General features: G+C 40.4%; 1 protein-coding gene across 2 annotated transcripts; it reads left to right on the top strand.

Annotated features, from left to right (window-relative positions):
• Positions 1–36: 36 nt before the first annotated feature.
• On the top strand, positions 37–4,894 carry SMIM20 (small integral membrane protein 20). 2 transcript variants are annotated; one of them, XM_040556841.1, is made up of 3 exons: positions 37–171; positions 3,004–3,060; positions 4,352–4,894. In XM_040556841.1, exons 1-3 carry the CDS (start codon positions 63–65, stop codon positions 4,387–4,389), a joined length of 204 nt encoding a protein of 67 aa, XP_040412775.1. In that variant the 5' UTR covers positions 37–62; the 3' UTR covers positions 4,390–4,894. The 2 variants fall into 2 exon arrangements, with proteins under 2 accessions (XP_040412775.1, XP_040412774.1); XM_040556840.1 differs by having other exon boundaries at positions 3,762–4,894.
• Positions 4,895–13,697: the final 8,803 nt, after the last annotated feature.

The following is a 13,697-nucleotide window of genomic DNA, read 5'->3' as shown; positions in this document are numbered from 1 at the left end:
GCCCCGGAACCGGCAGCGGCGGAGCCTCGGTGGAGGAGGAAGAGGAGGGGGCCGCCGCCATCATGGCGGGGCTGAGCCGCACGCTGGGCATCTTCGGTGGCTTCGTGGCCGTGGTGGGGGCGGCCCTGTACCCCATCTACTTCAGGCCGCTGCTACTGCCGGACGAGTACAGTGAGTGCCGGGGGGCCGCAGGGAGCCGGGGGGCGCCGGGGAGCCGTGTCCCCAGAGGTCGCTCGGCGCTGCCACACGGGGCTCCTGCCGTCTGCCCGCCGCCCGGCACCCCGCTGCTGGCGGCTGGTGGGGCTCCTGAGGGGGTCCTAGGAAGAATGACAAAAAATAGGGCGGCAAACTTACTGATCTTCTCCGAGAGACTTTAGCCTCGCTTTGGAAGTGAAGTAAAATGTAACTGGAAAGCAACGGGAGTTATTTAATGTTTGTGAAGCTGCAGACTGCCCCCAAAGACAGGTGTTCTCCCCTGTGTTCCCATTTAAAATCCTTACTCTTTTTCGCCTACCTTACTCTTTTTTACTTGTGGTGTGGTCTCCAAAAATATTATGTGTAATTCTTCATTACAGAAGGGAGAGAGCCAATGGATAATTTCCTCACCTGTGTTTGCAAGTTACATGAGCAAATGATCCCTGTCAGGAATTTTTTTAAGTCTCCATTTAACACATAAAATGGGCAGTGTACGGTTTGTAAGTACTTACGCTTGCTGTTTAGTGCCTGATTCTAGACTTTATTTATCACATTCTGCTCAAACTCTTCTCGGACTGCACCGTCAGTAACTTCCCTTTCACCTTGGGATATTCTGCGATCCCTGTGCTTTTCTTGATGCTCATCAGTTGTATGAGAGCAGCACAAGCATTCACCTAACACTTAAAAGGAGAACATGACATTTCATGGTTGTGGTACTGCTGTGAAAATAGTAATTTTAGCGTTTGGGTTACAGAGAATTTGATTTTCTGAGTACAGTCTGGTAAGCTGTATAGCAACAAAACTTCTAGAAGATTACTGCTCCCCCCAATTAACTTGAGCTGTGGGTGAATAGTCATTATTTCTGCATATTGGGAAGCTGGGTCTGCAGTCGGACATCTGGGTTTGCATCCCGTAGTAATCCTGCAAGAGGCAAGAATGGATTGTAGTTCTCGAGTGACATTCAACTACGTAAACATGGAGTGCCATCTTTTCTTTCTTCAGTCTCGTGTTTCTTGTGTGTCACCTGAATTCTGCACAAGTGAGGCATGGTATGCTCGGGAACAAGTCTTTTCTGCGTGATACTCACACATCTTCAGAGGAGTTCCTAGAGGTTTAACAAACAAAATGGAAGATACTTGGGAAAACAGCGTGTTATCAAATTGTTAACTTGTGCCATAAATTGTGCACACAGGGGTTTCTGACTTAATTTCATAAATAAATGCTATAATTTTATAGCTTTTTAGCATCTCAGTTTCTAGCTTTGATGTTCCTAATATTTTTATGTCTGGGACTAGTTTTAAAATAGACTATTTCCTCATACTAAACACATAGTTTAGTGGCAGCATTGAAACCTTGAGATCTTTCCACCTCTTCCACTTAGATTAATTAACGCAGCTGGTTGACAGAATCTATTTGGGTTGAAGCCAGATGGGAATAAGGCATTTTCACAGTAGAATCCATGTTTTTGCTGAATTGTGAGACCCCGCTCCTTCTGTATCCTGTGACGTGGTTGTCCTACCATCGAGACTGGCTTTTCCTCATTTTTCTTTCTTTGTTTTACCCATTTTCCAAGTTGCTTCCAGGCCCCATCCTAGTCTCCCTGTTGGCCATTCTGTGTCCAGTCTCTGTGTTTCTCGTCTGTTTCTTCTCTGTGCTGGTTTCTTTGCCTGACCAGCCAACAGCTCTTTCTGTTCACCCCAAGTGTGTTTCAGACAGACCTCTCAAATTGATTCCCATTTTGATCTCTGCCTCTCCTCTTATTTTAGCATCCATCTCATACTCTTTGGCTGTCCTTCTCCATGTCTAGGAATAAGTCTGATTCCTTGCCCGAATTGGTTCTGTTTTCCCTGAGTTTTACACCCTATTGTTTGAAAACGGATTGAGATTTTGTATGCTAAAGAGTATGGAACAGCAATTCTTATTCTCAGTGGACAGAACTGAGTGCCTGTCCCCTTGATATTGCTGCTAGTGTCTAGTAGCCTTAGTTATGTACCTAGACAGCCTGATAACATGCAGTGCTTGTGCATTCTCAGTGTGGTAGGATGTGGAAAAACTTTGGTTTTAAGGTGGGCTTAGTTCAGAGTTTCGCCTGAGACAGTGCACACAACAATTTTTTTAGAGGCTTAAAAAGTTCAGCGGGATTGACAAAAGGCTAATAATCCAGAGAAGCTTTGACGTCCTGCTTCAAAGCACTACAGTGGTAAAGCACTTGACTGGAAAGGGGGAAAAAAGGGAGGGAAATAGGGAAAATGGTACAGTTTTGTCCGTTTCTCTTTCTGGAAGTGTTTTGATTTAAAAAACAAAAAAACCCTGAGACAGGCCCACTCTGTGGAAAATATCCCCCTAATACTCAATTTCATGAAGTTTGCCAGCAGTAATTTTATAGATGCTGCCGTGAAATCTGTTTGTGATGAGACAAAAGATTTTTCAGGACCCGAAGATGGGGATCACTGATTCTGGAAGTAACAAATCCTTTGAGGAGTTTTGCATTGAGCATGTAAGGGGTAGCTCCTAAAAGTACCGGTCATTGCTTAAATTATGGCATCGCAACAGGTATATCAGCATTTTTTAAAAAAGTAGTCATTACTTTAAGATGACTATCTTACAGTTTGTAATCTCTCAGAACAGACTAGCTGTTAGTTTCTCTGCTAAGAGTGAATGCTACATTTGTGTTGCATACACAGATACCAGAATTTTACTGTGTAGGATTCAGAACGAATGTAATTTTCAGTGTTGCTTTATTAGGTACAGGCAAGGTGTCTGGTATTTTCTTTTTATAAGTAGTGCTCTTTCTGTTTTGTTTTCCAGAGAAAGAACAGTCAATAAACCGAGCTGGTATTGTTCAAGAGGATATTCAGCCTCCAGGTATACTCGGTTCACGTGTTTGCATGGATTGCTTCAAAGGTCTTCTTGAAGTAAGACCTGAATATTTCTATAGATTTAAACAATACAGTGAAGATTACATTCAAAGAATACACGTATAATAAACTTATCATGAAAGTGTTTTCTCAGGTTTACAAATTACGGATTTGCTAAACCTGTTTTCAGTTGATCTAACTGGCCAAATAAAATTGTAGTTATTCAGTAATCTTCAGTCTTTCTTAAACAGTTTCCACACCAGAAAACCAGCTCAGAGTAAAGGAACCATGAGTGGTCTGGGCTCTAGCTGTAGAAAATACCCTGTTGCACCCTTTTTTTGTTGAGTACTGCTTTACAACTCAGCTTAACCACAATTTATGAGGAATTTATCAGTACCTTCCAGCCTCATGGGAGGAGGGTTAAGGCAGAAATCAATAACACAAATGGAGGTTTTGAATGCAACGATAATAGCTTTTTGATACCTGCTATTCCCCCATGCTTTTCTACCTCTTGTTGGTAGAAAAGCGTGGGGGAACAAAACTGTAGTATGTCAGACCATCCCTGATAGTTTGTTGTCTCTTAGGTAACAGAGTTGGCAATTCATTTATGCAAGGTTGGCATTTCTTGTTTAAAGATACAAGAATGCTTGTCTTGATGAAACAGTTTGTATTTGAATATGTTAAAGGGTAACTTATTCCTATTTTTAGAAAAGCCTGACAGCAGCAGCAGGGGAAAATCCAATAGGATTAATGCCATGTCCTAACTACGCACATCAGTTAATTCGTCAGTGCAGGACTTGCTTTCCAAGAAGGTGGTGAAATGTTGAAGAAGAGCAGGAAATTATTATGAAATAGGAGCCTGGTAAATCTGCCTTTTTATTAAATAGTAAAGAAGATTGGACTGTCTCATTTATCCAAGACACAGGTATTTGATGACTAATCATCCTCAGTATAACTTTTTAATTCAAATTCAGCTGCCAATAAGAATTTATGAAATCCACTAGTTGAAAACAAAATCCAGCCAAGGTGCAGTTCTAGTGTTTTTTTTTTTTCCCAACGATCTTGGAACACCTTACATATGGGTGTAATAGGTTTTCCATTATCTGAAGCTTAAAGTCAAGATGAGGTTGACTTTATAAATATTTTTGCAAGCTTAAGCAGAGCTGAGAGTTCAGTGCAGAAAATGTTAGATTCTTTCAATTTTTGTCCACAAGGCTGGAATAGAAGACAAGATTTTTTGTTTGTTTTCCCCAGTGCTCTAGTTATGAACTGCTGGTATTATCATATTTGATTTATAGGGTTAAAAGTGTGGTCTGATCCCTTTGGAAGAAAGTAATGTCGCTGGCTGGGTGCATTGCAAGGCAGAACTGAAGACGGACTCTTCAGCTGTTTCTTCTTACACTGAAGTGTGCCTGTGGGTGTCGCTGGAGAAGAATTCTGAATATGCTGTGTGGGCGCATGAGGAGCAACAAACGCTACTGGCTGGAATGCCAAGAGGAAAAAAAAAATGCTAGATTTGATAGAAGGTGCTTTGGTAACAATGCACAGATTGTTAGAGTGCTGAAGGATTAAGTTTAGAAGTGAAATATTTATTTCCTTGAGAAAAGGGAAGAAGAATTATTTTTGTGGTTAATCTGTAAACACTTTTAGAAAAAAATATGAATTGACTAAATCATGCAGACCACTGCAGTTTCCTCCCTAGTTTGAGAATTAGTTTTTGTGGTTTTATGAAAACATGGTAGAAGTTTATACTGAGAGAGACCACTGCAGATTTGTGCTCTCTTATGCAAAATATAACACGGTGAGTGTGAATTTGTACATTAAAATTTCTTCCTTTCAAACCAATGTGTATTTTTATTTCATCATTTATTTTGCGAGTAGTGCCAGCCATTCTCTCATTTCTCCTCCTGGATAGGAGGGGGGAAAATAGCATGAAGAAACTCATGGATCGAGATAAAAACAGGGAAAATTAATGTAATCTATTGCCGTTAAAACAGATTTGGATAGTGAGAAGCGAAAAACAAAAAAAATAGAACACTCCAACATTCCCCTCTCCCCTCCTTTTCCAGGCTTAACTTCACTTCTTCATTCTTGACTCATCGACCCCAGCCCCCTAGCAGCACATGGGGAGTGGGGTTATAGCGAGTTTGTAGCAGTTCCTCTGCTGCTCCTTCCTCCTCACACTTCTCCCCTGCTCCAACGTGGTCTCTCCGCAGGCTGCAGCTCCTCTCAGGAGAACCTGTTCCAGCATGGGTTCTTCAGGAGCTGCAGTTCCTTCAGGAAATAATCCAGCTGCTGTGATGTGGGATCCTCCATGGGTTGCGGCATGGATATCTGCTCTGCAATGGTCCTCTCCACAGACTGCTCTGGTGCCTGAAGTACCTCCTTCCCCTCATTCTTTTCTGACGTTGGCATTCATGCTACTATTTCTCACTTTTTTTTTTTTTTCTTACTCTGCTTGTCTGCTGTTTTACCGTAAATGCGTTTTCATAAAGGTGCCGACCACTTGGCTGCTGGGCTGAGCTTTTAGAAAGCACTTTTATGGTAAGCATACTGATCATCAAAACAGCCTAGTAAAGAATTGCCCCCGCTAAAGATCTTTACCCTAATTGGATGTTTCTCTTAACAATAGGTTCTGAATAAATGATGTGTTCAGATTTCAGAAGCAGCACTCTATAACCTACAGTTGTTACGGTTTGTATCCTAACAAATGTTGTTGTTGAATATAGGTGTATCACATACATATTTATCTTGAATATGCTGTCTTCTTTCCTTGGATTATTCTTAGTATTTCATTGTGGGACAAACATTTTGACCACTGCAAAATCATGTACATTATGTAGAATGTATGTGCAGTGAGTGTTATTTATGAAGTTGCGGAATTAATTTGCCATTTTTACAGACATCATGTGGCTTTATTAATGACAGATAAAATACTTGACTTTTATGATGCTCTCTTCCAAAACACCGTTCTGTTACTTGCTATTCCTTTTCTACCTTTTGTTGTAATTCCCTTCCCATTCAGACATGTACTTCCTCTCCTGATTTTTTTGTTTAAGAATCTCCTATTATCCCAGTAAGCTTTACATTTTTTTTATTTTATTTTATTTTAATTTTTTATTTTTAGCTTGCTTGCTGGGAAAATGTGAGCACACTTGATTCTTGTGAGTTCTCAGGTGCTCTTACATGGTAGATGATGGCTGAAGCCAGAGTTCATCCAACCTCAGGGTTATGGACACAAGTTTCACTACATGGCATAGCACAACTCTGTCACAAAGCTAATTCAGTCTTTGCTAGGAAAAGAAGAATCAAACTGAAGAGCGAAGAGGTTTCTGTCACTTAAACATTTCTTCAATGAGAGCGTGAAAATGAGAGAGCCTTGCTTTCTTGAGCAAAACAAAACAGTGATGAACCAGAAAGTTGCAGCAAACTTGTTTCTTCTAAAATACCTTTCCAATGGAAATAAAGCATTGCTTAAATACAAATAATCTATCTATAACTGACTAGTTACAAACCAAGGAGTTCTAGCGGAAACTGGAAATTGTTCAATATTGTTCAATAATGCTGCTTAGTGACATAAAGCATACATCATGGTAATGCGGAACAGTTATTAAACTGCTCCTTCAGGATAAACGATGTGATGGAGGATATTAAATTATTTAATTTGGAGTTAGGAGATAAGACAATTCCTGCTACTCTTCTGTGTTGTGAACTTGAACAATTTGCTGAGTCTGGATCTTTCCTAGACAAATATTAAATGGTTTCAGAGCAGCAGCTGTGTGCTACCAGGTTCTGAGCCTTTTGCCTTCATTTCACTTAAATGTTGCAAAACATTTGAGTGCATGAATTTAATTATTTAGAATTTATAAAATCCAACACGTCTGTTGGTCATGAACTCTAGTTCATTCTGGGGCAAAAATGAGATGACAACACATGCAAATAAGCTTGATAAGTTTTGTATTTTTGTTGTATTGAATTTGCAGCAGTGCATATTTGTTGCATACTACCAAGCTACATTGAAGCAAAATATTGTATGTTTGTTTTAATGATCATAACTTTTCATTTGCTGTATTCAACCTGATAAAATGGGTGATTTGCCATTTCTTTAAAGTGTTAGGAGAGTGAATGCCTTTTTCAAAATCTTTTGTATTTTATCTGCATAAAACTAATTACTCTTCTTGCAAACCAATACGAAATAAAACTGTTAAGTCAACAAGGAACATACTGCGATAATTCTCAGTTTACACTGAAATTTTATACTATTGCTCTGGCAGTTGCCAGTTGCCTGGAGACTTGCCCGAGACTCCTGTGGGAAGTCCTGATCCTGCAGTTGGCTTTCTGGGCGTGGTGACAACGCTTCGCTGTGCTCCTGGGCACTGTACACAAGCCTTCCCATCTCCTAACTGCTCAGCTGCAGGTGAAGTTGGATAGATAGCAAGTTGTGCTCCGTAAAAGTGTTTCCTTATCTTGCTCTGAAGTTAGGAGGTTTTACTACTTTTGTAGCCTGCAGCAACTACTGTTTTTCAGCACAAGCACACAAAGCTGTTAGATGTTTATAATAATTCATTATTTTATATAATCGCTAGCACTTGGAAAATCTGTGTCTAATCTGCCCTTCAGAGAGGAATCCATTTTATGGTTTTAGTCTACCTGTTCTGATTGTTGAGATAGAAGGTTTGGGACAAAACATTTGATCAAAAAAAAAAAAGTTTTCTAGGAATGTTCTTTAAAGTTGTTTATTCTGTAATATGAATACTTATTTATTCTAGCTGGAATATGAACAACAAATATAACTTCAGCCTTTGGTGGACTTGGATTAAAGTTTGAAACACTGCTTTGACTTCCTGACAAAAACAACTGGTTGTACTAAATTTGGACCTGCTGCAGTAAGCTGATAAATTTTGAAATTGTTAAAATTTGTGCTGTGAAGAATAAGTTTGGCATTTTGGTCTAAATGCAACATGGTTCAGAAACATTGTGGACTGTTGATGCAATGAAGCCCTCAAATGCAAACGCTGCAGGAGGAAGAAATATGGCAAAGGATACTGGCAAGAAAGAAAAATGGTATTTTTAAATATTTGCTGAAGACTGCACTTCATTTATTGAGATAGTTCTCACTGGTAAGGTGAGAAGGGATTTTTTTTTTATTTTATACTTAAACACATTAAATAGCATCAACTGATCTGCAAATTTTAATGTATATGTGCTCGCCCACAAAAAAAAAAAAAGAAACCTGTCCAGAAAAAAAGCAGTTTTTATGATTTGCAGTTTTCCATACCAAAATAAATCTATTTTCCCTTCTTGCAGTCCAGCAATAATTAACTACTCATTTTCTCAGAAATGTGTACACTCCTACTGACCTTCTTCGTGTTAACATGCAGACACAGCAGTAAATGAAAAGCTACATTGACTTTTTGTGTGGTGCCACACAGCCCAGATAGAATGTTTGCTAGTGGAAGGAAATTATTTTCCAGCTTCTGAGAAAGTGCTGCGAAAGATAGTTTTTATGTGGACAATGCATGACTGGAGGGCAAAAAACAAAGTGCAGGGTACAGCATATTAAAGCTTTCTTTTTCGCATATTAGCTTTGCAAGAAAAATGGTACAGTGTTTAAGACGCTGTCTTGAAAATTAGGAGTGTAGTGGTCAATTCCCTGTTCCACCACAATTTTTTTTCCTGCCAGCAGGTAAGTAACACAGCCTGTCAGCTTCAGTTCTGTCTGTAAAATAAGAGTAATAGTACTCCTCTTCCTTGCAAGGCAGGATGAAGATAAATACGGGGGTTGTTTGTTTTGATATTTTGGAAACTCACCTGTTTTTCACAATATTGACAGTTTGTTACAAGATCTCCAAATCTGAGTATAAACTTCTACCTGCAAGTTGAAGTGCTACCCAGTGTGTATGTTACTGCAGTCACACAAAAAGCACAAAACTGGTCAGGTTTTGCTACTGACCCAGGTGTCTGCTCTAAGCAATTTTCAGGTGTTTTGACTTGTTACTTCCCTTGTCTTCTGAAACAATGGGTCCTACCTTCTCACCTTCACATGATAAAGAAAGTAGCTGCAAGTCCTGAGCAGGGGAAGTCAAGTGGCAGTTAAAGGAGGTGAGGAAGAACTGGAAATGCTGCAGGAGAATAATGTTCTGCAGCCCTGGAGGAACACCTAGGAGGTAGGGTGGTGGGTATGAGGAGGAGACAGGGCTTACTGGTCAGCTGAATGGACAGGAGCATGAGGGACATAGGAGATAAGTCCATGGGAAAGCAGCCTTCATAGCTCTACTGCTCACAAACTGGGATACCCCTTTCTCTCTTCTATGTTTGCACCCCAGCAGATCAGAGGCAAACATTTCTAAAGAAAGTTCCTAGTCAAGACAGTGAATTTATCATTAGAGGAGAGCACCTAAGGAGATTTAATATAACTATTCTTCACTCTAGCCTACCTTGAGAAGTCAGAAATCTTAGAATAATTCAGGTTGGAGGGGGCCTCATGTTGAAAAATGTATTTTAGGCCCCAGTTCACAGGGAAAGGTGCCTCCTTCACTGTCAACTTTATCCTGTAATTCAGTATGGTGAATATCAGCAATACCAATCAGGATAGAGGAGAAAGATACTCCCATTGCTTCAGCAGAAATTCCTGTAGGAGGAGTCCTTCTTCTCAGCCACCCATTCACTCCCAGAACTGGGTGGCTCAAGCACAGCTTAGGAATGTATTTATTCTTTCACCCTGGGAGAAGAGAAACCACTGTGGGTAATCAACCAGTTCCTTGGTTGATTATCTGTGACTTTTGGTGTGCCAGTGATTGTAGCAGGCCAGCTCTAGATCCAGATCTCCTCCCCACCTACAGAGGAAGGTTCATACAAGAGCTCTAACTTGTGCCATTACTGACTGAGCAGCACCACTAGGAGTCTTCTGAAACCTGGAAAGCAGGTAATCTCAGTAACACAATCTTCATTATCTGCTTGTAACTTCCTCTGAAATAAGCTCTCCATTCCCTTGGTCCTTCCTATAGTTATCCTGTGAGTGGCTAGCACAGAATTTCTCATGGTTCTGTCAAAAATCCCATTCTAAAATCCTCACATTAAGAACTTGGTTCTTGTTACTTTCCCCTGCATTTTCTTTGTGTTTTTAATATGGGTTATGTGATTTTGTGGCCTCTGCTACCTACTGCCTCCCTGCCAATTTGCCTATGGATCAAAGCAATGATGCCAGCAGCATCAATAGCTGAAAGAGCCTCTAAGGAGCTGGAGAGGCATTCCCATACATTTAGTTTGGCAATCCTACTAACCTGTCATAGACTTCCTCCTAGTTTTCAGCTGACAAATTTTTGGTTTGTAGCAAAACCTCTTGTTATTATTCCCCATTGCACTAGTGCAGTTAATTTTGGTCCCATAGCTATCATTCCAGCTATTTCAAGTCTTTTGTACTGACATTGCCTCCCACACCATTTAATCAGAACATTTCATTAGTATACTGCTACTTTTTTGTGCCAAACAACTAAATTTGTCCCAGGGTAGTTCTTTGAGGAATGCAACTATTAAAATCCCTCCAGGCCAATGACTTCCCTTTTGTCATTTCCGCTTCAGTTCCATACCTGGCTTGCGAGTCTTATAACTACTAATTGCTTCCCACGTGACATTATTTAAATGCTTTGCTAAAGTCCAGACAGAATAAATCCCCTGAATTTCTGTCATGTTAACAAGATGGTTACCTGATGAAGTAGCAAGATTGATATTCTGACATGATCTGCTATTTAAATTTTTATTTGTATCCCCATTTTTCATTACTTTAGAGTTTGCCATGATCCTTGTGTGTTTTTTTCTGGCAATAATGACAGCTAGGCAGAAGTTTTCCAAAAGAAGTCACAGAAGTACCCAGACATCATCATACTCTTTTTGTCTGGATGCACCATAATGCATATGAAATGAAAGACTGGCACTGTCAGAACTAAATAAACACTGTGAGAGGGTTCTGCCTTTCTAGCCTAAGGAGAGACATTTGCTGGTATTGGTTATTTTCAAAAGCTCAAAATTTTACATTCTTCCTGTCTCTCTGCCATTGATTATTAGTTCATAAGAAGTAGGCCTGACTGATAGAAAGTTGCTGTAAATTTTGTTCAAGAACACAAGGCTAGTTTTATTTAGTCACAAAAACTATCTCTCATCAAACTCACAGAAGACGAAGGGCAGTTAGCAAACCGTATTGACAAAGTGTGATTATTTCAGTTGTCATCTCTGCATTCATTAGCAAGATTATTCAGGGTGATGCAAATTAATTTATATCTGGTTCTGTTTTCCACAGGTCAATGGGTGCGTATTGCTTAGTAAGGCTCTTGACAAGGCAGGCATGACATACAGATAATGACTGCCTTGAAGAAAATAGGAACTTTCTCTTGGCTTCAATCCTTTGGATTCACAGGAAAGGTACAGATTAAGGCAAAAAATGTAATATTTCAACTGTGCCAATGGTTTTAATGGAAAGACACTGATATGACACTTTATGATTCATTTGCGAACTGTCACATCCTTTGGGATCTACCTAGAATATGATGTGTATGGTATGCTCTATTGGATCCTAGAAATTCTGAAGATGCCTCACTCCATCCAATTTTATGCTATATTTACAGCAAGTCACTGCACCCCACACTTTTCCAGGAGTCTTCTCATGGTAATGTGTTCTATCTAAAGTTCCGATCGACTCTAAGTCTTAGAAGAGCAGAAAGTATTTCGTTCCTTTTATTTTCTGCCTTCCAAGGAAAAATAAGTTTGCATGCTACTCTCTGTTGAGACAAACATAAAATCTTCAAGACCAGGCTCAAGTTCCAGACTCTAATCATGATATAGGGGAGATTTCTAATCTTCTAGACCATTTTTCCTATCTAAGTTGACAGGCAGACAACTCCAATTCTAAAGTGGCCTTGCTGTGTGTTCTGCCAGTAGTGCAGAAATGCTTAGTCACAAATACAGTTTAATTCTGAAGAAGCATTCCATAGGATTTAGGATTAACTTGTTTAGGAAGCTGTATCTTGTGGCATATAAGGCAGGTATATATATATACAGCAGGTATAAGGCTCCTTCCCACTTAATTCTTTCAGGATTAGGCAATTTTGACTCCTCTGCAGGTTTTGAGATAACTCAAGAGAAACTAATGTATACTTATTTTAGAGGGACCCTTCTTTACTCATGGTCTATCTGTCCTGGAATAGACCCTGAACTGGATTTTCAGGTCCCAACTATCTGAAAATACCTTCTGACATTTTCAATAAAATGTTCTGAGTGCATAGCCTTCTTTGTGTATGAAACACCTTATGAAATATTACCTCTACTGCATACAAGCACTATGGTAATATTTATGTCTGCTTTGCTGATACTACCTGAATGGAAATAGAAGTTGTACCCTTCGGTCTCATGTGTTACTTAATGTGTTGACTTTTATTGACTATTATTCATGTTATCATTATCTCACTCAGAAGTATGTCAGGGGAAACCCCTTAAAACTGCCTGCATGTTCTAAGTATAGATGCTTTATGGTAGGCTTATACTTATAAGTATTTCAGAGTTAAATGCTAGCTCTTATGTTGAAAGTCTTCCTTGTAATTCTAATGGATATACCACCACTGAAAACAACACACTCTTTATAAAGTAATGAAGGAGGAGACACAACCAATTAAATCTGAAGAGTCTGGATGTCAGTAAATATATTTAGTTGCTCCACAGATGTGCTGAGAGGGATTTTTTTAGAGAGGAATTATGTGTAGGAAAGAAGACATTCCTTTGGCAGGTACATCCCTGCACCAAGCAAGACGAGAGAGCAATGCCACAATCTACTGTGGGTGCTGTTCAGTGTCTTTCCACTTTTTCTCATGCCATTGATCACAAGGATCATCAAGAATCTTTATCAGGATGATGTTAACTCTAGTTGAACGCCTCAATCCAAGATCTGAGGTAAAAGCAGTCTTTCAATTCACACAATTTTAATTGTTCCTTCATAAATGTGCTGTTTCAAAAACAGTGATATCACGAAATCAAAGAATCATAGAATAACCCGAGTTAGAAGGGAGCCACAAGGATAATTGAGTCCAACTACCGGACTCCACACAGCACCACCGAAAAATCAGACCATGTGTCTGAGAGCACTGTCCAAATGCTTCTTGAACTTTGGCAGGCTCCACCCTCTGGGTGAAGAACCTTTTCCTGACACCCAGCCTGACCCTCCCCTGTCCCAGCTCCATGCTGTTCCCTCGGGTCCTGTCGCTGTCCCCAGAGAGCAGAGCTCAGCGCCTGCCCCTCCGCTCCCCTCGTGAGGGAGCTGCAGGCTGCCATGAGGCCTCCCCTCAGCCTGCTCTGCTCTGGGCTGAACAAACCAAGGGACCTCAGCTGCTCCTCATACGTCTTCCCCTCTAGCCCCTTCACCATCTTTGTAGCCCTCCTTTGGACGCTCTCCAATGGTTTTATGTCCTTCTTATACTGTGGTGCTCAAAACTGCACACAGTGCTTGAGGTGAGGCCACACCAGCGCAGAGCAGAGCGGGACAATCCCTTCCCTCAACCAGCTAGCAATGCTATGCCTGATGCACCCCAGAGTACTGCTGGCCCTTCTGGCTGCCAGGGCACACTGCTGGCTCATATTCAACTTGACATCGACCAGAAC

This window comes from Cygnus olor, chromosome 4 (genome assembly GCF_009769625.2).
Source record: "Cygnus olor isolate bCygOlo1 chromosome 4, bCygOlo1.pri.v2, whole genome shotgun sequence".
Lineage (NCBI taxonomy): Eukaryota > Metazoa > Chordata > Aves > Anseriformes > Anatidae > Cygnus > Cygnus olor.
This window is presented reverse-complemented; position numbering and strand designations above follow the sequence as displayed.

What these genes read in the sequence shown, in the direction of transcription:
- SMIM20 (XM_040556840.1), top strand. Translation starts at nt 63, where the DNA reads ATGGCGGGGCTGAGCCGCACGCTGGGCATCTTCGGTGGCTTCGTGGCC. An exon ending in GCTACTGCCGGACGAGTACA is followed by an intron (nt 172 to 3,003) that starts GTGAGTGCCGGG and finishes TTTGTTTTCCAG; the next exon opens with AGAAAGAACAGTCAATAAAC. An exon ending in AGAGGATATTCAGCCTCCAG is followed by an intron (nt 3,061 to 3,761) that starts GTATACTCGGTT and finishes TCCTATTTTTAG; the next exon opens with AAAAGCCTGACAGCAGCAGC.